This window comes from Acinonyx jubatus, chromosome E2 (genome assembly GCF_027475565.1).
Source record: "Acinonyx jubatus isolate Ajub_Pintada_27869175 chromosome E2, VMU_Ajub_asm_v1.0, whole genome shotgun sequence".
Classification (NCBI taxonomy): domain Eukaryota; kingdom Metazoa; phylum Chordata; class Mammalia; order Carnivora; family Felidae; genus Acinonyx; species Acinonyx jubatus.
Window position 1 is genome coordinate 45571214 of NC_069396.1, and position 23880 is coordinate 45595093.

At 51.5% G+C, this 23880-nt stretch overlaps 1 protein-coding gene across 7 annotated transcripts in view; it reads left to right on the forward strand.

Moving 5' to 3' along the window:
• SIPA1L3 (signal induced proliferation associated 1 like 3) overlaps positions 1-23880 on the forward strand; it is a 237193-nt gene that overhangs the window by 153287 nt on the left and 60026 nt on the right. For all 7 annotated transcript variants that reach the window (XM_027044594.2, XM_027044593.2, XM_027044596.2 and 4 more), the window contains 4 exons: positions 1956-2059; positions 3673-3830; positions 9761-10337; positions 17106-17380. In XM_027044594.2, the coding sequence (XP_026900395.1) occupies positions 1956-2059; positions 3673-3830; positions 9761-10337; positions 17106-17380 (1114 nt within the window). The remainder of the gene's footprint in view (positions 1-1955; positions 2060-3672; positions 3831-9760; positions 10338-17105; positions 17381-23880) is intronic.

Consider the following 23880-nt stretch of genomic DNA (forward strand, 5'->3'; position numbering starts at 1 on the left):
GACATGAATGAAGTGTTAGGTGGGTGCTTATGGCTGTTGTCTGTTGAAGGAAGCAGTGGGAGGAATGAGCCATTGCTCGTTTAGGGGTGTTGGACCAGTGGCTTTGGCGGTCTCTGCCTCCGTTTCCTCATCTGTAAAGTTGTGTTTACCTCGGGAGCACGGTGTTGAACTATCTTACTGAGCCCTCGCTCTGTGTCAGACCCTGGACCTGCCCGGCCTCCCCGAGCTGCCTGCATCCTGTCCGCTCCTGGCGCTCTGGAAGCCCGCAGCGGGAGTGGTTCCACTGGTGATTCCTTCAGTGTGGGGGCAGTGTGCTCAGAAAAAGGAAGCGGACACTTATTGTCCGCCTTCTCAGACAGATGCCTGCTCCTGAGGGTCAGCGTCCTGCACGAAGTGACGGCCATAGTCTTTCCCCCCCGTCCCCGAGTTGGCCGTGAGCGTCAGATGCTGGCACAGTGCCTCACAGAGAATCAGCACTCGAGGGCACACCAGCCGCTGCCACGTGGCTTCTGCAGGAAGCGGATTTTCTCTGAGGACCCCAAGGAGCACAGTGCTCCCGGCCAGTCTCCCCAGCTACCAGACAGGGATGCCCTGGGCTTGCAGCTACCTGAAGGTCTCCTGGCTTCAGTGCCCTCACCTGTCACAGCTACCCCCCACCCTAAAATGTGAGGCCTCAAGAACAGGGACTCTTGGGTCTGTTCTACCACTGTTTCCCCAGCACCTTCAACTAGATAAAGCTTGCTGGAAGAATGGGCTTCCCGGGGTGCACATGACACCCTGGAGTTCCTGGCAACATGGTTCGTGGGCTCATTCATGCGCTCCACAGAAACCTCCCAGCCTTCCTCCCTGGGCAGTTCAAGATGATAGGAGCATGTATGGGGCACCTGATCTTATGTTGGAGTGGGGAAGGGCTCCTTGAGAACATGGCCTGTGGCCTGAGAAGAGTGAGTTGGAATAAAAGAGGCAATGAAGTAGCCCGAAAGTATTCCAGGTAAAGGAACAGCACATGCAAAAGCCCCGAGGTCTAAAGGCTGTTGTCCAGGGAAGTTCATGTAGAGAGAGGATGAAGTGAGGAAGGCAGGCAGGACCCACCGTGCAGGGCCTTTAGGGCTGAAGCTTAGGGATTTGGGTAAGAGCAACACTGAGTCCTGTTAAGAAAACACTGGAGTCCCACATCCCGAGTTCCAGTCCAGACTTCACTGTGCATTGCAGTGTGACCTTAGGCAAGTCCCTCCCTCCCTGTGCCTCAGTTTCCCCCTCGGAAACATGGAGCCAACAATCAGATGTGCTTCTGCCTGATCACAACCCCCTCCCGTTAGAGATAACCAGCATCCTGACTCTCGTGATTATCATTCATAGTTTTGCCACCTATACATGCATCTCTAAATAGCATTTGTTTTGCCTGTTTTTGAACGTAACGTGAATGGAATCACACGCTACGTGCTCCTCTTGTGTCTGGCATCTTTCATTCAACATTGTATATATGGGATTCGCCCATGTGGTGACTGCGGCTCGTTTCATGGTTGATCCATTCTTGTGACTGACATTTGAAGGTGCCTGTACCCATATCCCAGGGCACATGTGTACCTTTTCTCTGGATTATGATCCTAGGAGACGAAGTGTTGAGTCATCAATTAAGCTGATCTTTAGGTTCACTAGATGTTGTGAAAGTTTTCCAAAGTGGTTGTACCAATTCGCACACCTGACCAGCCGCATAAAGGGCTCCAGTCATTCTACATCACCGCCAACCCTTGGTACGGTCAGACTTTTAATTTTTTTTTTACCAGTCTGGTGGGTGTCTAACATAAGGTTTCCTTTTTACCTAAATTTATTTAATTTTAAAGAGTAGAGTGAAGTGAAAACATCAAGCTAAAAACTAACACAGATGGCATGTGGGCTGTGGCACAAGCCCAGAGGTTTGGGAAACGTGGTGCTAACTGGTGTTTCTGTTGCAGCCGACTCTACAGGCACCCACTCCCTCTACACGACATACCAGGACTACGAGATCATGTTCCACGTCTCCACCCTGCTCCCTTACACCCCCAACAACAGGCAGCAGGTCAGTGGGGCCCAGGGCAGGGGTCCCATGTGATTTCCAGTTGGTGCACAACTGAACCCCAAGGCAGTCTCCCTCCCCGCAGTCGTTAGCTGGCTGTCTGGCTGGCATGGGCTCTCCTGCTGCCTCCCGTGGCCTTGGAGACCCTCCGCACCATGATCACATCACCTGGGGGATGGAGGCTAGGTCAGGTGTCGTTTGAGATCAGTTTTTTCCTAGCTGTTCCTTAGCCACCCTGCTAGCCTGTAGCTATCCCAGCTCCCCTCAAGGTCTCTTGAGTCATCAGGGGTCCTGTGAGAAAGAAGAACAAACCAGTCAATGTTATTTCAACCAGAAGTAACAGAAATACGAACCAAATTGGCATAAACAATAAATGGGTTTTACTAGGTTATGTAACTCTGACGTGCCAGCACAGGGCTAGCGTTAGGTACGGCTGGATCCAGGGGCTCAAAGCATGTTAGGGACCCTTTGAATTTTGCAGCTCTGCTTTTCTTCATAGTGACCTTATTTTCAGGTCTTCCCAGGTAGTGGCAGAGATGCCCCCTAGGTGCCCTCGGCTCACATCCCACCAAGGTAGCCACCCCAGGGGGGGAGACAGCTGTGCCTCCCTGGTGTCCCAGAAACGTTTCAGGGCTGAATCTTGTTGGACTATTCACTTGCCAGTCCCCGGGGCCTGGGGCAGGGAAGGAATGGGCTGACTGGCCGAGCCGGAAGCACGTGCCCACCCCTGGGGATGGATGGTGAGTGGGGTCAGCTCAACTTGAAACGCTGATAGAGATCAGGCAGGTGTTTTCCCACGGGGGAGGGACGTGGCTGTCAGGAGAAGGAATGGGTGCTAAGTGGGCAAGAACAGCTAATACCTGCTTCCTGCAGCTCCTCTCCTGGATGTGCCGTGCAGATTCTGTCCTGAAACAACTTTTCATAGTTTCTAAAGAACAGAAACCCCACAGACTTGTGGTTCAGCAAGTGTATATTATTTCCATTGGTACAGGTGACGTTGTAGATTTTATAGACCAGCAGTGGTCAGGTGTCCATGGACCCATAAGGTTAACCTGTGAGCATTCTGTAAGAGCTGTGTGCCGTGCACTGCTCTAAGAGCTGTGTGCCGTGCACTGCTCTAAGAGCTGTGTGCCGTGCACTGCTCTCACACCGAGGACACAGCAGTAGGCCGCAAACGAAACAGGCAAAACCACTGGCGTCACAGAGCTGACGTGTTAGTGGGAAGGGACAGACCAGAAACAGAAGGAAGAGGGAAGAGCCACCGTGTGCTGAGTGTCGATAAATGTCGAGTGATGGCGGCAGGATAGTAGAGAGAGGGCATGTCGTGGGGACAGTCAGCGAAGGCCTCCATGGGAGGGAGGTGTCTCAGCAAAGACCTGAAAGAGGGAGCCACATGGAGTTGACTTTTCCCCCTGAGTGAGGTGGAGCCACTGGAGGGCTCTGAGCGAGGAGAGACACGATCCGACCAAGGTCCAGGGCTCTCGCTGGCTGCGTGTGGGGACCAGACGGGAGAGGGGGGCAAGAACCACAGGGCGGTGGGAGGCTGCTGTGAGGGTCCAGGCAGGGCCCTCAAGCCAACTGGTGCCGCCCTCCTGTCCCCTGTTTCCATTCACCAGCTACTAAGGAAGAGGCACATAGGAAACGACATTGTGACGATCATCTTCCAGGAGCCTGGGGCGCTGCCTTTCACCCCCAAGAACATCCGCTCACACTTTCAGCACGTCTTCATCATTGTCCGAGCCCACAACCCCTGCACTGATAATGTCTGCTACAGGTATGCACCTCCCACGTGGGCCCCAGGGAACAGCCCCAGGCCGGCCCCCAACCCCTGCACACACAGGAAGTCACAACAGCCGATTCCCAGCCTCCAGGCAGCGTGCAGAAAGACAGCCAGCAGAGAGCAGCTGCCCAGGTGGGCTGGCTCCTGTGTTGCTTTCAGGGAAGCTCTGTCCTCACATTCCCGCGCCTTCCAAGAGAGCGATCCTCAGCGAGAAAGGGGCATGTCACCCCAGTGTTGATAAGGAGACCATCGGGGATTTGTAGTTGCCTGGAATCTTTTGGTTGCAAGTGACAAAAACTCCTCCTCAACCTGGCTTAAGACAGAAGGCATTCGTATACATCGGCTCCCAAATGACAGGTTCGGGCGTAGCTGGATCTGCTCCACTTTCCTATACATTGCCTCATTTGCTGGCAGCTCTGAGCTCAACATCCTCCCAGCTGCAAATCCAGCAAAAAGAAAGCTTTGCTTTCCCAGGAAAAGAAGCCCCAGAATTGCGGCTCACTGATCTGGTTGGGAGTGAGGTGCCCATTGTAGAGTGAAACCACCCCTGCGCCACGCCTGGGTAGCGGGCACAGGGCTGAGGCATAGGAGTGGTGGCCCAGGGGGAAATCACAAGTTGGAAGGACGGGGACAGGGATAGAGCTGTGGTTCTGGTTCATAGATCAACAGACGACACAGGCCGCAGGCTCATTCAGCATCCTCCCCAAGCCCCAGTTCTCACCAGCAGAGTGGCCAGCACCCAGAGGCCAGATGGAAAGCACTCTGGGTGTGGGGTGAGGAGAGAGCCCTCGTCCTTGAAAACCAGCTGATCAAGGACCTAGGCCCCGGGCCAAGGGCAGCACTTGCCCCTGGGATAGCACCGCAAGCTCTGAGGAATGGGCAAGGGAGCGCTATTTTCCATTTTCTGAGAACGGTTTGAAATTCAAAAGGTACAAAATGTAACATAAAAAAGTAAAAAAAAAAGGTCACAGTCTCCCACCACCCAGCTGTCCTGTTAGCGGTTTCTTGTGCATCCTGATGTTTCATACATACACCAGCACGTGCTTACAAGTATTCTTCTTCACCTCTTTAACACGAATGGAGCATAACACACGCTGTTCTGAATCCTGTATTTTCTCACCAACCCTTGAGATCTCTCCAAACCAATACATAAAGTGTTTTTTCATTCCATCGTGCGGATGCGTGAGAATCTCCCCCCATCGATGGGCACCTGGGCCGTTTCCTGTCAGCCGCTCTTCCCCTCCATCCGGCAGCGAACAACCTTGCATCCGCTCTTCGCACTTGTGTCCGACTATACAGATGGGAGAATTCCTGAAACTGGAGTCCCTGGGCCCAAGGGTGTGTGAGTCGTGCACTGGTAGTCTTGAGGAATTGCTGGAATCTCCCATTTTCTTGTGTCAGCCGGGTGTATGAGAGAAGGGCGGGGGGGGGGGGGGGATCCACCGCGTAGTGCGTGTGGTTCGGAACACTGTCCTAGATGTGCCGCCCAGGTGGCTGCTGGGAGCCAGCCCACTGCATGGCAGGGCCTCCACGGGGCATCAGGCCACAGGCCCTCTGTGTCCTCACCCCTTTGCATCTGGTACTCTGAGCAGCAGCTACCCGTGCCCACACCTCCGGGCTGTGAGAGCCAGAGCTCACTTGGAGGTCCCACATTCCTCAGCAGCTGAAAGGTAGCCCTGGTGAGGGAAAATGGAGTTGTTCGCGCGTGTGCGCACACACACACACACACACACACCACAGAGGAGAAGGCCTCCCTCTCCTGGCACATCAGAGGCAGGGGGTTGAGCCGGGGGCATGGGGGTGGCCTTTCTCCCCTTCCCACGCTCCCACCAGGGCTGTCACGGCATCCTTCCACCAACCCCCCACCTTTCCAGGCCAGCCTTTGCATGGTGTCCAGGATGCTTGCTTGCTTCTGATTCACAAACCCTTCTTGTTTCTTACAATTTAATTTAAAATATTTTTATTATGCAATATTTTAAACATCCTGAAAAGCACAGAAAATAATATAACAGACACCCATGTGCCTACCACCAGATTTAGCAGATGTTAACATTTCGCCATATTTGCTTCAGCTCTCTCTCTTTTCTTTATTTTTAAAGAAAGAAAATGTTAAAGATACAACCAAAGCTTACCCCCTCCCACACCCTTTCCCTTCCTCTCCCCTCTTTCCCTACAGGCAGCTGCTCTCCGGACAGACCACACCCGGTCCCCTCTGTGTCCCCAAACACATTTCTGTGGCAGCACTCATGCTGTAAAAATGACTTATTAGCGTGGCCCTTGCCTCCCTTGAAGGTAGTAACCCCATGTCACATTCCCCTTCATGTATCTATTGTGACATGGGGCTTGCCATACAGTGAGCCCTAAAAACATTTTTGCTGGCCGGACAGATGCCTGGCCCAAATATCCTAGGCACCGAGAAAAGAATTGTCAAATGAGTAATTGTGAATATTCTGGAAATACTTACTGAGCTACAGTGACCAGGTGACCTGGTGACGCACCGTCTCCTGGTTGTGTGAAGAGGTGCCGTCCTTTCCGGTTTCAATGTGCCGTTTCTGGGTGGCACACCAGCATCCCTGCAGCCTGTGGGCTGTGAAAACCCAGTCCGTCCTGCTGGGAAGCAAAGGACCAGCTGTTCTGATTGTCCAGAAGCCTTCAGCAGCTTGTAATTTCATGGTTCTTAAAATCATGAATCAGGACTGTGGGGAAACCCAAAATCCATCACTCTACACAGCCAAGTGCTGACCGGAGCCGTCGCAGCGCTGTTCACAGCTGTAACGTACAATGCGAACATACCGTTAATTAGAAAGACTGGCGAAGTCATCTGGTCCATCCCCCGTCCTCTAGGCAAGGCCACGCTCACACGGTTTTGCCCAGAAAACCTGCCTGGTTTGTGTGGCCTTTGAAGAACTGCACCCCTGGAAAGTGCCTTTTTCCGTCAAACCTGCACCCGCTGTGCATTGGTAGAAATCCGTTTCTTCCTGGTCTGTTCAAGTTTAAATCGCTATTTAAATCAATAGTGAACACCTGTGCTGGTGCTGGGGGACCAGCTAAACTCAGTGTGGCATCTGCCCACATGGCACTCCTGCACTGGAGGAGTGTCACTGGACAGTGAACAGTGGAGGTGGTGAGCAAGGGATCTGGCCTGACCCACCTGGGGTGTGCAAGGGCTCCTTTGACAGTCTTCTGCCCCAGGCGCCTTCCAGTGCTTTCCTCATGGGGCAGCCATGGTGATCCTCGCAGGTTGTCAGTCTGGTTGTCACTTGTTGCTAGCACCTGTGTCCATCATGGACCCTCAGGAAGCAGATGCCTCCCTTAGGGTGTTAACTGAGGGTTAGTGAACAGTCCATTCACAGGTGTGCTTAGGTTAGGGGAACAAGTACAGGAAAGTGAGGCATCTGGGAACCACCAGCAGCAGGGAGCCATCACCCACCCCTTCGGCTTGAGGTTAGAGAGGATGGGAGAAGTTTCTGGAAGCTAGAGAGAGCTATGGCTCTGGGAGAGGGGGCACCAGGCAGGAGCTATCTATGGCTGTGAGTTGAAGGATCAAGGACTCAACCACAGCCGCTATCCCAGCCCAACAAGAAGGCTGTGAAGAGAAATTCTTGAACTTCTCTCTCCTGTCACCTCCTGCTGGTGCTTCCTGTTGACCAAATTCACTGGAAGCTGGAGGGCATGGGAACCCAGGTGAAGGTGATAGCCTGCAGAAACCCACCTGCCAGGGCACTGAGCAGGGCGGAGAGCAGCAGACACCAGATCTGGGGGTGCAGATCGTGACAAGCCAGCCCAGATGGTGAAATGATTGCTTGGTCTCACGATCAAGATGAAAAGCGCTAACACGCCATCAAGGCCCTGCGAGGCCTGGCCCCCAGTGGCCTTTTGAGCATCCGACTCTTCACTGTCTGGGCTCAGACCACCCCAGCCTCGTCTTTCGCAGTCAGGCGTTGAACATGCAGCGCCCACTGCCTGCAGGGCCCTCCCCTCAGCTCTTCCTCTGGCTCCTACTCCGCCTCCGATCCCAGTGTAATAATCACTTCTTCAGAGAGGCCCTCCTGGGGTCTCCCTGTCCGTATCAGGTCCTTCTGTTGTTCTGTCTGTACCCCATTCACTTCCTTTGTCTTTATAGATTAATTTGTAAGTTTGTTTAGTATGCCTCTCTTCCTGGATTATAAAGCTTGGAGGTCAGGGACTGCTGTATCCCCAGCGTCCAAGAGAGCATCCCAGAAATGCTTGTCAAATAGATGCAGGAATGTTACACTGTCCCCCTTTGTCACGTTGGGGGAGGGTGGGGGCTTGGGAGTCAGAACCCAAACAAGCCTTACACTGTGTTTGGGTTCCATGGAATATGTTTTAGTTAGGAATCTCGTTATTTAAAAATGATCCTACGGTGGGAAGAGAAGCATTAGGAAATCTCTCCTAACGCAGTACTCATAAGGTGAGGTTTTTGTGGAGGATGAATACAATGCTCTAAGAAAATCTTAGCAAGCTGACTGCTCGCTCATTTCCAGCAACTCATACTGCTTTTCATCATCATCGTGTAAACAGCATAGCTTATGGTGTCTCCACCACCCTTTAACATCTTCCAGCCAGTGTCGCGCTCCCCTGCCCCTGGGTGGTGACTCTGGGAGGAGCCGTAGCCTCTCTGCCTGACTTCCTGACTGTAGAAATCGGCTGCTCTATAGCCACTGGAGTCTCCACTCAGTTTGGTCATTGGAACAACACATCTGAGATACTCATCAAATCTCCAGATTTGACTTCTCAGCAAATTCTCCCACCTCCCAGCTCAGGGCTGCTCCTTCTCACCTCTCCTCTGTTCCATGTTGACCTGTTTCTGGCCTGTCGAGGGTTGGAGCACGAGGAGGAAATGGGAGGCAGGGGAGTGTCCCTGGGACTGTGACCACAGCTGACTGCGAATTCTCTGGGCTCCCTGTGCACCCTCCTGGTCCCCCAGGCTCCTCTTGACTACAGGCTCACCTCAGAGGCCCCTGCTGCCAGCGAGAGTGGGTGCAGAGATGATGGTGTTCGCCACCCAGCTTTCTCCAAAGATGTTCCTTCCAGCAGCTCCCTCTGTAGTTTGCGTAGGGGGTAAGAAGTTTCGTTGGTTTGGCAGAACAGGTTTTAGATTATTTCCTTTTTACTTTCTCATCCATTCGCTATTTCATTTCTGTCACCACGGCACCTCGGTTGAAACTGAAGTAGGAAGGGTGCCTTCTAACCTCTCATTACAATGAATTTTCAAAATAACCCATGTAGAGAAGATTTACAAAGTATGTTAAACAATGTCACACAAATGTTTGAAAGAAGTAAATCACATAAATGTCCTGTATCAGTCAGTTGTTCTGATAATAATGCTGCTTAACAAACCACCCGAAAACTTAAGTGGCTCACAGACATTAACAGGTCTCTCTGGCCCACACATCCACAGGTCTGACTGGCCTTGGCTCCCGGCCACGGATTGGGTCCAGGTCTGCTACAGGTGTCCCTCATCCGTCTGGGGCCCCCATGGGGCATGTTTAGCTCCCGGAGAAGGCAGGAGCGCAGGAGGCATGCCTTGCTTGAAAACCATTGGCTAAATCAAGTTACCCAGGATCAGGAGGGTGGGGACATACCTCCCCTCAAAGGTGGAGAGGGAGGAGTGAGTGTTTGCCAAACTGTAACCTAGCACACAGTTTATATGTATGTAAGATGAGAATAACCGAAATGGAACAGCCGTAGGAGAATTCTTTGAACAGCAGTGGATGTTCTAGGAAGTAAAAAAATGCGTATACACGCCCTAAGGCTGTCGAAAGTTTCCAGTCTAGCCAGCAACTTACTAGATGTAACTATTTCCATTCCGACAAAGCACACTCCTGTGTCTGATTGCATGTTTTCTTTCTGAAGGGAATCTCAAGTGCCTTTCTTTCTACCATCTATTTCTCCTTCCTCAGTATGGCTGTGACCCGATCCAAAGATGCTCCTGCTTTTGGTCCCCCCATCCCCAGTGGAACCACATTCCGCAAGTCTGATGTCTTCAGAGACTTCTTGCTGGCCAAGGTGATTAATGCCGAGAACGCTGCACACAAGTCTGACAAATTCCACACCATGGCCACCAGGACCCGCCAGGAGTACCTCAAGGACCTGGCTGAAAACTGTGTCTCTAACACACCCATTGACTCCACTGGCAAATTTAACCTCATCTCCCTGACCTCCAAGAAGAAGGAAAAGACAAAAGCGCGGGCAGGCGCTGAGCAGCACAGCGCAGGCGCCATCGCCTGGAGGGTGGCGGCCCAGGACTATGCCCAGGGGGTAGAAATTGACTGCATTTTGGGGATTTCCAATGAGTTTGTGGTGCTCCTGGACCTTCGCACCAAGGAGGTGGTGTTCAACTGCTACTGTGGGGACGTCATCGGCTGGACCCCAGACTCCTCCACTCTCAAAATCTTCTATGGGCGAGGGGACCACATCTTCGTGCAGTCCACGGAAGGCTCTGTGGACGACATAAGGGAAATCGTCCAGAGACTGAAGGTAAGGGAGAGAGCTCGGCAGTGGTACGGCACTTCTGTGGTTTGGCCCAGGCCTTAGGGAACCACCCCCCCCCCCACCCCCACCCCAGCCCAGTCAGTCAGGCCAGGACACTAACTGGCCCCAAGAGAACCAGAATTGCCACTTACACACTAGGGGGGCTTGTGGGCCCTGCACCCTGGGTTCTTTTCTAGGGAAGGTTCGGGCCAGGGATCCAAGGCTCTCCATTGTCATCACCTTGGGAAGACAGAGATGTATTTATTCACTCTAGAAGTTGATAGGAGATATAAGTTTATGCTTACATTCAAAATGTAAGGGTACTTTGGGGAAGAATTAAAATAGAATGAAAAGCTTCCAGGCCACTAAAGGATAGGGCATAAGCAGGGACCTGGGGAGAACATGAGAAAGCACAGTACAAGAAACAAACAAACAGAAAATTATATAGCGGGAATAAGTCCACATCAGTAATCACGATAAACCTGAGTGGCTTAACTTCCTCTGTTAAAAGACGAAGGTTCACAGTCTGGGTGAATCCTTACCCTAAACTCCTGGTAGACCTCTCCGACTCAGACTGGTGGTCAAAGCAAGAGTGACAGATTTCAAGTCGGGTGACAGCTAGGTTGGTGAAGGCTTGAAGCACTGTGGTAAGAAGTACTCGGGCCACATCTGAGCTCTGTGAAAGGGAACGCTGTAGTCAGCAATGGGCTCTTGGTGGGTTTAACAGGAGGGCGGGTCGTGCATGTGAGATAGGGAAGGGTGCGTAACATGGGACCCGGGTTCTAGAGTCAGAAGGCCTGGCTTCAAGTCCTGGCACTGCCACTGGCCAGCCGTGCGACCTTGAGCCAAGTTCTTAACTGCTGTGTGACTCAGTTTCCCCATCTGAAAAATGGGAACAAAAATTACCATACATCACGTGAAAGTTTTAAGGATTGGATGAGTTATGTTGCCCAGACAAGCTTGCCTGACTTGGTGGGCTGTGACCTCCAGATCCCACCATGTTCACCCTTCTGGGCCTTTGCACTGTCTCATTAAATTCAGGTTGGATTGATAAGGCCCTGCCCTCAGCTTTCCTCGCCCAAAATTCATGCTTAGCTTTAGGTAACAACATTAGTTTTTGGTAGCAACACGGATGTGCGGTCGGAGAACCAGGGCCTCCATCTGTTTTATTCACTTGCGTATGTCCCATGCCTCCATCAGGACTGCCTGGCACGTAGTAGGTGTTCAGTAAATACTAATTGGTTGGCTAGTTGAATGAGTTTAATTGAACCCTGAGTCTGTGCTAATAAGCATTTTACGTGCGTGATCTCACAGTCTTTCACCACCCCATGGAGTGTAGGTACTGTTCGTATCTCCACTTGACAAGATGAGGAAATTGAGGCTCAGAGAGGTATAGATACTCACATAAGGTCATGCAGCCAGCAGATGGCAGACTGGGATCTGAATCCAGGTTTTCCTGACTCCAGAACCTATCTGTGTCCAAACTCGAGACTGGTAGCTTATCGGCATCTCCGCCCAGGTGTCTCTAAGCCCCTGAAACATGTCCAAGAGCAAACTCCTGGTTTTCCTCCCCTGCCCCCCAGAATTTTCCTGTTAACATAAAGGGCAAGTCCGTTGCTCCATTTGTCGAAGTCAAAAGCCTTGGCATCAGCCTTGCTGTTCTCTTCCTCTCACACCCACATCCCGTCTGGCTCCGGTGGACAGTCTCCAGCCACCCCTCCCCTTCCACAGCCTCCCCCAGCCTCTCCTGGACTCTGCAGTCACCTCCTCCCTGTCTCCCTCGCCTCCACCCTTGCTTCCCTATGTTCTGTCCTCAGTAAGGCAGTCCCAAGGGGTCTGGTCCCATCACTGCTATGCTCAGAACCGTCTGCCCACCCTAGGTGAAAGCCAGAGTCCTTGCAGTAGCCTGTGAGACCCCACGTGATCTGGCATCCTGTCGCTCTCTCTGCCCTGGATACACAGACCTTTGCTGCTTCCCGAGTGTGCTAGGCAGGCAACCAGCCTTTCCACTGCCCGCACTCTCTCGCTGGAGCCCTTTAGTCACGTGTCATCTTATCAGGGAGGCCTCATATGTAAAATCGCAACCCCCCACCCCGACTGAGCATATTCCACCCACTTACCCTGCTTTAATTTTCTCCATGGCACTTACCACCACACAAAGTGTATTTGTGTATTTGTTGTTCATTGCGCTGTCCTTAGCACTCAAGCCCATATGCAGGAGACGTTCAGTGAACTTGTACTGAACGCATGGGTGCATCACTACCCTATATTAATAGCAAGAGCAAACATTTGTGGAGGGCTGTCTGACCCTGCTCAGTGCCTTGCACGACTTGGCATTTTCTCCTCACAAAAACCCGGTGAGGGAGATACCATTATCATCCCCACTTCACGGATGAGGAATCTGGAACCCAGAGAGAGTTAAGTACCTGGGTTCTTTAACACGAGAGGATTCTTCCTCCCCAAATCCTGACAGCAGCTCACGTTTCTTGTGCAGTGACCGTGCCAGGCACCGCGCCAGGTTACACATTTTACCCACATCCTCTCTGTGCCACTCTGTCCCACACCCACCCCCGAGCCTACTGTTGGTGCAGTGTTTTGCAGCCCGTTACCACAGCCCTCCTCACAATCTCAGTGCCCCAAAGCCCACTGAGGAACCAGGTGGCCAGGAAGTGATGACGTAAGCCATCTTCTGCGAAGGGACAAGCCCATCTTAAATGACTCATGATGGCAAATCTGTCTGCTGCGCAGAGCCCTCCAGGGCAAGGAGTCCCTGCCCTCCCCAGCAGAGCCAGGAGTCAGACATCCTTCGTTTGTTAAGTTATGCCCCTGTCTCTGAGCCGGACAGTGCTGGGACACAGCAGTGACCGTGATGGGCCGTGTCCGCCCTCCCGGGACTCCCATCTGAGGCAGATACCGAACAAGGAGTTACAAGTGCCGAGAGGTTAAAGAGGAAGTATTGAGGATGCCAGGGAACCTATCGTGGGGAGAGGTCTCAAGCCCACAGGTTGGATGTAGCCCCCAGACATACTCAGTTGGTTACCAAAGCTTAGCATTCGGAAGACTTCATAGAAATGTGTCTTTCCGGGGGATCTGGCTGTGCTGGACGTGCATTTGCACAGGTCAGCCGAAGCAAGGCCATAAGTGCCCGCTTCAGATGGGGCACAAGTGCAGCATTTAGCCACATTCCACCAACTTGCGTCTCATGTACACTGCCCACCGAGTACCCCAGCTTGTGAGCCTGGGATGGGGGGCTCCCTGAGGAAATAACTTTTAAACCGAGATCAGAACAAGAAGTAGGAATCGTCCTGGTGAAGAATGAGGGGGAAATAAAAAAAGGGGGCAGCGGGGAATACAGCGTGGAAGGTAAAAGCAAGAGTTTAAAAGTCAGGTCTGTACAGGTCTTAACATCTGAAAGATAAGCAAAGCAGTTGTACCTGCTTCACAAGTGAGATAATGGTGAAATTGGGCATATGAAGGGCTTAATCAGTGCCTGGCACACACAGATCAGTCCCCAGGAAGATGAACTTTAAAAAGGCAGGGTTGGCCTGGCAGAGGGTCCTCTGAACAGGTATGTGTTTGGTCTCGTGAGGTGTTCCCTGTGCCGTGGGGCCTTTCTAGAATCTTGCAAACGTCAGGAATGCTTCTGTTCTTCAGGTGGGGCTTCCTTTGGTTTGTTAGAAAAGCAAAGGGGACAGAATTGTCAGACATTTAAGAGAGCAGGGGTGCCTGGGAGGCTCAGTTGGTTAAGCATCTGACTCGTGACTTAGGCTCAGGTCATGATCTCACATTTTGTTACTTCAAGCCCCGCATCGGGCTCTGTGCTGACAGTGCCGCTTGGGATTCTCTGTCTTTCTCTCTGTGTCTCTCTCAAAATAAATTAACTTAAAAAAAAAAAAAAAAAAAAACGTTTGGGGCGCCTGGGTGGTGCAGTCGGCTAAGTGTCCAGCTCAGGTCATGATCTCACAGTTCATGGGATCGAGCCCCTCACTGGGATTTCTGCTGTCAGAGCAGAACCTGCTTCGGATCATCTGTCCCCCTCTCTCTCTGCCCCTCCCAACCCTCTGAAAAATGAATAAACATTTAAAAAAAAAAAAAAGGCTTTTAAGAGACAGCAGCTACAGAGTTCAGTTACCGGCTCTCTCCTCTCTCTCCAAAATGATCGAAAACAACTGTAGTGGGTCGCTACAGGCTGAGCTGCTGAAAGAGACTGAGAGATCCAGTGGCCAAAACAAGGTGGGAGTTTCTTTCTCTTGTAGTTAATGCCCAGGCTGCTCAAGGTGGCAGGGACAGCTCAGGGACTTACACCCCTTTTGTCTTGTGACACCTCATTTTCCTTCTGTATTGGTTGGTATGACTCCATATCCCCGTTCCTGTCTGTGGGGAGGCAGAAGGCGTGAGTGTGGAGGGCAAGCAATTTTATTTTGAAGAGCACAACCTAGAAATTCCATCACTTCCACTCCTGTGCTGTTGGCCAAAACCAAGTCATATGTCCCTACCTAGCTGCGAGAGAAGCTGAGACATGGGGGGGCCTCAGCCGGGTGGCTGTGCGCCCATCCAAATCTGTTTTGCCGTGGGAGGTCTTGGTACTGAAAGGAGGAAGGGAAGAGTGGAGAATGGATGGCAGTCAGCAGCCTCGCTGAAGCCTCTGAGGAAGGTCAGGCCCTCCCCACCCCCTCCTGGGCTGGTGTGGCCTAATTGGTCAGGGGCACAGACACACCAGATGTTTCTCTGTAACCCACAACCAGATTCTGTGGACACAGAGGTGACTGCTTCAAGGAGAAGAATTTTGACTCCCCAAGCAGAAGTCACGGGCTAGGATGAAGTCAGTCACAACTTTCTCTTCTGATGCACTGAACACCAGGCTTTCCTCTGCAACCGGTTTTTTAAACTTTTTAACTATGGAAAATGTCGAACATACACCAAAGTAAAGAGACTCACCTAGCGAACTCCTGGGCCTTCACCAGTTTTCCGCGATTATCAGCCAGCCCGTGGCCAGTCTTGTTTCTTCCTTCCCTCCCTTCCCTTCCACCTGATTATTTCGAAACAAATCCTAGACATCCTATCATATCATCTGTACACATTTCAGCATTTATCCTGAAAATGCACAGACCCCCCAAAAAACAACTGTCTTGTCATTGTCACACATGTTACACATAAAGAAGGAACAATAATTCTTTCTTGTCACATGAACAAGTTGGACTGTGAAATCAATTACTGGGTCTCAATCAAGAATTTTTGAGGACAGGATAGGAAAGAAGACAGAGTATCGCAGTCCATCCCAGTAAGTAAGGATAAGTAGTCCTATGGGAGGTGTTGTCCCAGTGCTACATTTGTTCCCCCACTTTCCAAATTCTCCCTATCTGCGTCAAGTGTGGTTATGTCTTCAGGTGAGTCCTTTCCCATCCACACTCTTCATTTCCTGCTACCTACACTCAGGAATGTGATCGATTTGGATTGCAAGGAATATTTGTGGGTTAATGCACTTGTGAATGCATAGACTGGTTTGTGACATACAACCTGCTTAATGTGCGTAGTGGCCAGAAAAAAGTGTGAAAGCCACTGTTGTAACAAGTATGTTCAAATACCATAACTTCTAGCCAGGGAATGGCTTCTCACAGGCAATTTGAACTATTACACGTTCTGTTTCCTTAATCCAGTTTTAGGAGAGGGCAGACAGATCTCGATGTGACTTGTTTAATAGCTGTAGCCATGGCTTGTTAGGTTCTTTTCTCCCAAGAAGAGGAGAGAATCCCTAAGGACATGCTGAAGGGCTGAGGTCCTCTTCCGCAGGTCCTCCTGTTTACAGTATACAATATCATGGCAAAAACCACACATGGATGAAGCAAGGCCTTGTGTGGTCTGGTCAGGTCCAGGCTGGAGGACGGTCTGAGGAGGAGATTGGGAAGGGGTTTGTGCCTCTGAGAATGAGGAAGTAAAGAATATGGCACGAGCCCCCACCCAGAAAAGATCCCAGGATCTCTGGTTGGTTGCTCCTCCGGCTTACTTTGTTCAGAGTCACTGTGTCAGGATAAAATAGTGGCTTAGAACAACAAAGGTTTGGGAGGGAGAGGAGGGTAGGTGATGGGCATTGAAGAGGGCATCTTTTGGGATGAGCACTGGGTGTTGTATGGAAACCAATTTGACAATAAATTTCATATATTAAAAAAAAAAGAGAACAACAAAGGTTTATCTGTTGCTCACACTACATGTCCATCTTGGGTTCACCAGAGGTCTCTGCTCCACATTGTTCTAACTCTGGAACTCTAACTGACCAAACAGCCATTATCTGGAATATACCTGGTAGCTGTGGTAGAGGGGAAAGGCCTATGGGGGCGGGGGGAGGGGGTGGCGGGGGGAGGTCTCACTCTAGCAAGTAAATGCCCCAACCTAAATGACATGACAGTTCCACTCACAGCTCAAGTTGTGACCAAAACAAGTCCCAGAGCCCACCCACCCCAAGGGGCCAAGAAGTATAATCCTGCTATAGCTGGGAAGGAGGGAGGCCAGGGGCCTTTGGAATACATGGCTGGCTCCTGACTGCCACCATCTCTGCAAGCTAATAAGCCATATAGTTGCATATCCATGTTTCGTCTTCAGAAGTCAGGGGTCCAGGCTGAGACTAGGTAGGTGTTTATGCACTTATACCCTGGCATCACCTGGGAGAGATAGGAGTCAGCTGGGTCTTTGGCCCCAAAGCGGGGAAATCTGTACAGGGATTGTCCAGAGCTGGCCCCCAAACAGTTTCTGAGGCTAGATCGTACCTGTCGCCTACAGGTCATGACCAACGGCTGGGAGACGGTGGACATGACCCTGCGGCGGAACGGGCTCGGGCAGCTGGGCTTCCACGTGAAGTATGATGGGACAGTGGCCGAGGTGGAGGACTACGGGTTTGCCTGGCAGGCCGGCCTCCGGCAAGGTAGCCGACTGGTGGAGATCTGCAAGGTGGCCGTGGTCACACTGACCCACGATCAGATGATCGACCTCCTGCGCACCTCTGTCACTGTCAAGGTGGTCATCATCCCGCCGTTCGACGACGGCACGCCCCGGAGGTAAGGGCATCTGCCCTGTAAGGTGGGAGCCAGGTGGGGGTTGGCAGCTTCCAGAGAGCCCGCGTGTGCCCCCGCCCCAGTGCTGTCACTCGAGGGCCTTTCTCAGGAGGAAGAGCCACGACGGCAACCAGGTGAGAGTCCGCAACTATCAAGCACATACTGCGTGCCAGTCACGGTTGAAGCTCTGCAAATGCGTACTGTCCCGTTTAATGTCTGTAACAGCCCCACGAGGTGGGCACTCTCATCAGTTCCATTTTGTAGGTGATGCACACAGCGTGAAAAGTAGCTTGCCCCGAGGCCACACTGTACTGGATTCACTCCTTCAACACATATTTATTGCGCCCCAAGTATGTGCAAGCTCCATTCGAAGCTGGGGATACAGCAGTAACGAGACAGAGCGCCTGCTCCCTAGAAGTTTGTGTTCTAGAGGGAGGGAGAGGCAGTAATTAAATAGATATAATGCAGGACCAGGCAGTAATAAGGTTTGAGAAGAAGACTAAAGCAGAGTAGATGAAGGGCCTGCCCCATGGTGGGAGAACTGCTCACATTATCAGGGAGGGCTACCCGGTGGAGGCAGCCTTGTGGTCGTCTCTGGGCCAGGGGGTCCCAGACAGAGTGTGGACAGAGGCTCCAAAGTGTGAGTGTGAGTGTGTGTGACACATCTGTCCGTGCAGCACGGAGAGACCAGTGTGGCTGGAACAGGGGTGAGAGCTGGGGGCAACCTTTGGGGGAGCTTATGGACACAGCGACCGGCTCAGGTTTTACTCCACGGAAAGTGGGAAGACAGCAGAGAGTTTGTTTGGGTTTTTTTTACTGGAACACTTCAAACATATTAAAAGTGTACTGCGCTCCATTTCAACACTAAGCAACGTGTGGCAAGTTTTGGGTTTTTTTTTTTTTCAACCTCTGTACCTCCCTATCTTGGATTATTTGAACCCCTATCTTGGATCATTTGAATCCATCCCAATGTTTAGAATCTATCTCTACTCAATAAGCACCTCTAAAAAATTATGATGTTGCTTACAAATCTTAACAGTAAGTCAGTATCAATTACCCACCTGTGTTTACCTTTCTGTTGTATCAGAGAGATCTTTTTTAAAAATAATTGTTTTGTTGGGGCACCTGGCTGGCTCAGTCAGTTAAGAATCTGACTCTTGATTTCGGCTCAGGTCATGATCTCACAGTCCCCGTGTGGGGCTCCGCACAGAGCCTTCTTAAGATTCTCTCGGGGCGCGTGGGTGGCTCAGTTGGTTAAGCGTCCGACTTCAGCTCAGGTCATGATCTCGCAGTCCGTGAGTTCGAGCCCCGCATCGGGCTCTGTGCTGACAGCTCAGAGCCTGGAGCCTGTTTCGGATTCTGTGTCTCCCTCTCTCTCTGACCCTCCCCTGTTCATGCTCTGACTCTCTCTGTCTCAAAAATAAATAAATGTTAAAAAATTTTTTAAAATGTTTAAAAAAAAAAAAGATACTCTCTCTCCCTCTCTGCCACTTTCCCCCTAAAATTAAAAAAAGAAAAATGTTTTTAGAAGAGTTGTTTTGTTAATCAGGCTCCTCCTGTTGTATGTGGTTGATGGGTGTCTTTAGGCTCTCTTAACCTATAAGCTTCTCCTTTCTCTTTTCTATTCCCCTTGCAGTTTAGTTTGGGAAGAAGCCAGGTTACTTGTCCTTCAGAGTTTCTCACTTCCTGGATTTAGCTGCTTGCATCCCTCTGATGTCCTTTACCCTGTTTCTCTAGCACATGAATTTCCTGTAAACTGGAGTTTGATGTAGAAGCTTGATCCAATTCTGGTTAAATTTCTTTTGGTAACACCACTTCCTAGGGGTGTGTCTGTCAAGAGGCACACGTGTGCCACGTGTCTGGTTGGCCCTCCGTGAGTGACCCTAAGGGCAGTCGGAGGATTCAGATGGTAGCAGCTGACCCGTCATCATGCATTGTCCCCCTCAGCAGCTCTTCGACACGATTGCCTAGATCAGTTATTTTGTCATGCATCACATGGTAGCGAGTGGTATTCTCAATTCCATCATTCCTCCTTCATTTATTGACTGAAATTTTTCTAAAAAGAATGTTCCTTCCATAACTATTTGGTTACTCTGAGGTGTAATTTATTATATGGAAAAGGCAAGGTAAATGCAGCTTTCAGAATAATGAGTTGGTACCCTAGCAACCTCCAGAGGTGACCGGAGACAGAAAGAGAAAGAGAGAAAATCACTACCTTCCAAGTGCTGGAAACACAGTTGCACAGGAGACAGTCAAGGCCTTGGCCCTCATAGAGCTACCGAATGGATCAGGGGAGGCAGACAATAAACAAGTAAGCAAATAGGATGATTTCACATAGCAGAGGGGGAGGCAGTTGAGCATAGTGGGGAAGGCAGGCTCTACGGTGAGATTACCTAGGTTTGAATCTTAGCTCTGCCCCGTAGTAACTGTGGCCCTGGGCTAGTGGCCTCTTACCCTGTGCCTCGGTTTCTTCATTTGTAAAATGAGGACAGTAATAGGTCCTTTCCCCAAAGGCAGTTGGGAAGTTGGAGAAAAGCTTTGTAAAGCACAGAGAACAGCCCTTGGCCTGTAGGAGGTGCTCTAGAGACACCAGCTGGGAGATACTGGGTGTGAGGAAGTAAAGAGCGCTGTCTGACTTTGGACAGGGTGGTCAGGGAAGGCCTGAAGGTGAGATGGAGCCAGAAGAAAGGCCTTGCGGGGGGGAGTGGCCATTAAGACAAAGGCCCTTGGCTTGTTGACAGACCAGAAAGGGGGTCAGGAGCAGAGTGAGCCAAAGGGGAGGTGAGATGAGGGGACCCTGAGGGCTACATACATGTGACCTCACAGGGCTGGCGTCATCCTCACTTTACAGACGAGCAAGCTGAGTCCCAGAGTGGACCCGTCACTTGCGTAGGGTTGTACAGCTACTAAGTGGCCGACAAACCTCAATCCAGGTGTCCCGGCCCCACCGTGTTCCACCTCCTCAGAACGCTGTGCGCATGCCCAGGGGTGGTGGCTCCATCCGCCCCTTCTCGCTTGCTCTGACCTTGGTAGGGGGCAGTTCTGGGCACGGCGAAATCCTTCAGCCAAGGGCTTGGCCTCCCCTCTCCCACCTCCCCAGTCTCCTGGCCTTGGGACTCCAGTCTAACCCCAGGCGTCCCCTTCTCTCAGCCCTCTTGTGGCGCCTTGGCCCGGCCACACCCGCGCCGGGCTCTGCAGGGGCAAGTCGAGCCAAAGTAAGTCCGCAGGCGAGCTCCCCAGCAGACTCCCCCCCGCCCACCGCCTCCCCCCCCCCGCCTCCCCCCCCCCCCGCCTTGCTTTGCACCCACACCCATGCCCACACGTGTGCACACGGTAAGCCAGCCCGCCTGCCGGACGACTCCAAAACTGGAGGTGCGCAAGAGGCCGCAAAGACTCCCTGGACCTGCAGGTAGGGGCCAACTGAAGCAAAAGTGAAAGTCTGCAAGTTCCTTCTCCAGCTTTGGGGAGGCTTTGGGGAGACCAGGCCAGGGAGGGCATGACCAGACAGATGAGCCCCGCTCCCTGCCCTCATTAGGAGAGCTGTCAGCCTGCCGCCTTTATAAGGCAGCCACAGAAACAGAATCTCCTGTTTGCAAGGGCAGGTGTGGGCTGAGACTTGTGTGGCTTTTGTTGTTCTTCAAATGCAGAGGTGTCTGGCTGACCTCATTTGCAGAGCTGATAATCCCAACTCGGGGGTCTCTCCAGCCTCTTGCGGCAGCCCTGGCCTCTTCTGGCTCAAATGGCGAGATAAGCTCTGAGGGGAGACGCACAGGGATGGGCAGAGGTGCTGTCCCTGCCACCAGCCAGGCTCAGCATGGTGCGCATCTGGACCCCATGCTCTTCAGACACTGAATAGGGTACAGTGGGTCATCCACACACTCCCAGGCCACAGGACGAGTTCTTGAGTGATCCCAGCACCACTGGCCACAGCTGAGCCGGGCCGGGTAGCTGTGAGAACGTCCCACAGCCTAATGAGATAGTCATGTTGATCTTGGGCGCTTGCACAGGCTCAGGAGGGATGTTCTCATCTCACTTTTCTCTGTCACTTCCTGATGGGGAAGGCAATCTGGGATGCTTTTATCCCCTTTAGTTAGACTCAGGAGCTCCAGTCAGGGGGGTTAGAAACTCCTCCCTGAGAAGGAAAATTGAAACCACACAAGTAAGTAAGTAAGAGGGGTAAGAAAGGAGTTCCCGTGGCCTCCAGCAACTAGGCTGTTGGGAATTGAGGACAAGGAGGCAGTGAGGACAGAGGTCTATGAGCCTGGGGGCGGTCCTCTCTCAGATGCTTCCTGCATGTGGCTGAGGTTGGAACACGGTGTTTAGTGCAACACTATTGGTCAAGCACAAGACTAGAAGCAACCTAAATATCTAACCATAGAGGACCAGCTAAGTAAATCCTAGGGCATCCGTGTGATGCAATAGTATTTGATTGTTTAAAAGAAATAAAGTGAATTTGTTTGTGCTGAGAGGACCTGGTAAGAAATAGTAATTGGGGGGCAAGGAGAGAGGGGGGAGCAGGATGATATTCGGAGTTAAGTGTGCTATTCTTTTTATTTCTATTTTATTTATTTATTTAAAAAAATTTCTTTAATGTTTATTTATTTTTGAAACAGAGAGAGACAGAGCATGAGCAGGGGAGGGTCAGAGAGAGAGGGAGACACAGAACCTGAAACAGGCTCCGGGCTCCGAGCTGTCAGCACAGAGCCCGACGCGGGGCTCGAACTCACGGACCGTGAGATCATGACCTGAGCTGAAGTCGGACGCTCAACCGACTGAGCCACCCAGGCGCCCCGATTTCTATTTTAAATACTGTTTGCATAGGATCTCTCTGCATAGATATACCTGCGTAGAATATTTCCGAAAGAACAGACAAGAAACTGGAAGCTGTGGTTGCTTCTGGTGGGTGAAACTGGGGAACAGGCATAAGGGACAGGAAATGGCATTTTATCTCACTTTAATCTTTAAAAACAGTTCAATAAGTAGGGGCGCCTGGGTGGCTCAGTCAGTTGAGTGTCCAACTCTTGGTTTCAGCTTAGGTCACGATCTCACAGTTCATAAGATCGAGCCCCAGGTCAGGCTTCACATTGACAGCACGGAGCCTGCTTGGGCTTCTCTCTCTGCCCCTTCTGCCCCTCCTCTGCCTGCACAAGCGTGCGCTCTCTCTCTCTCTCTCTCTCTCTCAAAATAAATAAATAACCTTAAAAACAAAAACCAAATCAACGAAGTAGGTTTCTCAAACTTTTCCATGTGTCAAAATCCTCTTTGGCAACTTGGTAAAATGCAAATCCCTGGGCCCCACCTCAAGGAAGATTCTGATTCAGGTGAGCAGAGATGAGACCCAGGTATCTGCATTCCTCTGCTGAGTTCTCAGGGTGGTTTAGGTGCTGGTAGTTCTCAGACCGGTGGGGAACAGTTTGTTCCAGAGCCCCCAGGAAGGTGTGGTTGGACTTGAGAAGATGGAAAGGACACTCACCTCTGAGCCTGTGGGAACAGCAGACAGATTGGCCACAGAATCGGCTGGAGAAGGCAACAGCATGAAATCCTGTTTATTAGGCATGTGGCACATGCCAGACTTTCTCCTAATGTTCTAGAATGCTTGCAGCCACCACCATCTTACAGATGAGGAAACTGAGGTTCTGAGAAGGAAATCGTTCGCCCAAGGCCACACAAGCTGTAAGTGGCAGGGCTGGGATCTGAACTGGCCATCTGTCCCAGAATCCCTGGCTCCCCACCGCCCTGTGCTGCCTTCAAGATTATTGGATAATGTTTCCCTCTCTGAGATCATGCCCAAGGACTCCTCGCCAAAGGCCAGGCTGTCAGTAACTGGGAGAGAAGTCACGGACCCAAGAAATCCACTCATTGGTTCCCACACCACTCTTCAGTGGGCCAATGTGCATCGGCGTTAAAGTTGTGGCCTTTGGAATCAACTTAACTGTATTTAAATCCAATTTCCACCTCTTACTGGCAGTGTGACCTCGAACAGGTTACTTAACTTCTCTCTAAAGTGCGGTGCAGTGATTAGGATTCTGGTTCCCAACAACAGAACCAACTCAAACTTTGTGAAACAAAACAAAGCCTTTACTGGCTTCTGTACCCGACAAACCAGGAGACAGAGCAAGATCTAGATGGGGCCAGACGCAGGGACTCGGACACCCTCACCAGGAATCTTCATCAGCTATCTCCTTTTCTGTCACTCACTGTCATTCTCAGGCCATCTCCCACTTGGTGGGAACAAAGATGACGCACCCTTCTTCACACCTTCAGCTTAGGACTCCCCAGTGCAGCAGCCCCAGTGAACTAGATCTTTCCCCCAGGAGTTCCAAAAACCATTCCAGAGTTGATGCTGTCTCCGCGTAAGGCGCATGACAGTCCTGTGCCAGTCGTGGTGTCCAGAGGGAGAGGAGTTTCTGATTGGCCAGGCCCGGGTGACATTCTCATACCCGGAGCCGAGAAGTGCACGCAGACGTGCTCTCAGGAGAAGAGGTGTGAAAGCTGGGCCGGCC